Source organism: Octopus bimaculoides, chromosome 18 (assembly GCF_001194135.2).
Source record: "Octopus bimaculoides isolate UCB-OBI-ISO-001 chromosome 18, ASM119413v2, whole genome shotgun sequence".
Classification (NCBI taxonomy): domain Eukaryota; kingdom Metazoa; phylum Mollusca; class Cephalopoda; order Octopoda; family Octopodidae; genus Octopus; species Octopus bimaculoides.
The window spans coordinates 20,360,652-20,362,674 of record NC_068998.1 but is presented as its reverse complement, the minus strand read 5'-3'; the positions used below and the strand labels follow the sequence as shown (position 1 = coordinate 20,362,674).

Sequence of the window (2,023 nt, the reverse complement as noted above, 5' to 3'; positions counted from 1 at the left end):
TGAAACAGTGTCCTCTGTCTCACTTGCATTAATAGCACTCGTTCCAATTAATTGTTCAATACCAATAACAGCACTCGTTCCAATTAATTGTTCAATACCAATAGTTTTACGAGAATAGCAATACAAAAATAGCCTAAGTTCGGCGGAAAATAAAAAGCAAAACTGTTTCATATACAAGAGTGTGCTGAAATGTTCCTGGTTTTCGGTAAAAGAAAATACAAGAAGATCAGTTAATTATGATTTTATTCAACATATTCCCCCTCTCAGATTCACATACTTCAATTTTTCTAAGCCCTGTAAAAGAACTCGGAAGACTTGGTTTCCAACCAGGCCTTTCGCAAGACCCTTAAAGGCAGGAACTTTTCAGCACCCACTCGTATATGTTTTATCCTTTACTTGTCTCAGTAATTTGACAGTGGCTATGCTGGAGCACCTCCTGGAAGGGTTTAGTCAAAGAAATCAATCCTAGTACTTGTTTAAAAGTCTGGTACTTATTCTATCGGTCCCTTTTGCCGTCCAGCTAAGATACGGAGGCGTAAACAAACCACCACTGGTTTGTCAGGTGGTGGTTGGGGACAACACAAACACAAATACATGCAAAACATCCCGATAGAATAAGTATAAAAATAATAAATGCGCCCTTTTGAAGCCTAGCCAAGCTCATGGCCCCTGTTTCCAGGTTTCTATGGCGCATGTGTTCCCCAGCTGGACGGGACGCCAGTCCATCGCAGTGTTACTCAATTTTGCCAGCTGAGGGGACTGGAGCAACGTGAAATGAAGTGTTTTGCTCAAGAACACAACGCGTCGCCCGGTCCAGGAATCGAAACCACAATCTTGCGATCATGATGCTGACACCCTAACCACTAAGCCACGCGCCTCCACCGATAGAATAAGTACCAAACTTAAAAAGGGTAACTATTAGGGTCAATTTGCATTTGTTTGACTAAAAGCCCCTTAAGGCGCTGCAGCAGCATGGCTGCAGTCCAGCGCCTGAAACAAGTCAAAAAAAACAATTTACGAATATTGAACGCACGAAAATGACTCACAGTGATACTGCCGAGGATTTCCAGTTTGACGATATGTAAGGTGACGTTGCTAGTTGAATTCTGGCATAAGAATCGGATGTCAACCTTCCCTTGGAATGTGAAGTTTGAAGGATTACCAGAGTAAATATTTGGCTTCATTTCCAGATTGTACACCTGAGGAACAAGGGACTTGGGTAACCTCACATCAACGGACTGTTTTATTTTTCTGGAAAATACGTGCATAAACAGACGTTAAGTAAATAAATAGAGACGTTTGAAACTGTTTAACATAGATTACAAATTACAGAATAGTTAAAGGCCCTTGTTCAAGATAATACAATAATTCGCTCTGAAACAGAGGTCAAGTAAACTAACATGTTCAGCTATTCAGCTGTCGCAATATCTGAGGTACGAATGCACGCATGCGCACACACATTCACATGTTAACAACAGTTCAACTTAGTTCCACTATGAAATTTCATGGACGTAAGTTTGTTTGTCGAAGTCACCAGATGTCTTAGGCCCAAGATATATATATATATATATATATATATATGTAGCTTCCAATGTGTTAAACTTCAGCAAAAAGTACTCTATCTGGTGAGAGATAAATATTATTATTTAAAGGTCACAATACATTGTTTCTAAACGCTACAAATAGTTTCATATGTTGAGAGAACCCAAACATATTCTTCAGGCCAAACCACATGTCATAATGTTATGATATGTGGTTTGCGCCGGAAGAATGTGTTAGTAGGGCTTTAATACATGTATTGTGACCTTTAGATAATAATAATAATAATAATAATAATGATAATAATAATAATAATAATAATAATAGTAATAATAATGATAATAATAATAATAATAATGATAATAATAATAATAATAATAATAATAATAATATATATGTATGTATGTATGCATATATATATATGTATACATAATGTATGTTTGTGTGTGTGTGCATGTGCTCTCTTCCATTCTTATTTCTCTTT

General features: G+C 36.9%; 1 protein-coding gene across 1 annotated transcript in view; it reads right to left on the bottom strand.

Annotated features, from left to right (window-relative positions):
• Positions 1-2,023, bottom strand: part of LOC106875600 (aminopeptidase N-like) — a 219,321-nt gene that overhangs the window by 2,406 nt on the left and 214,892 nt on the right. Inside the window, 1 exon segment of the mRNA XM_052974545.1 lies at positions 1,047-1,251. Coding sequence (XP_052830505.1) covers positions 1,047-1,251 — 205 coding nt within the window.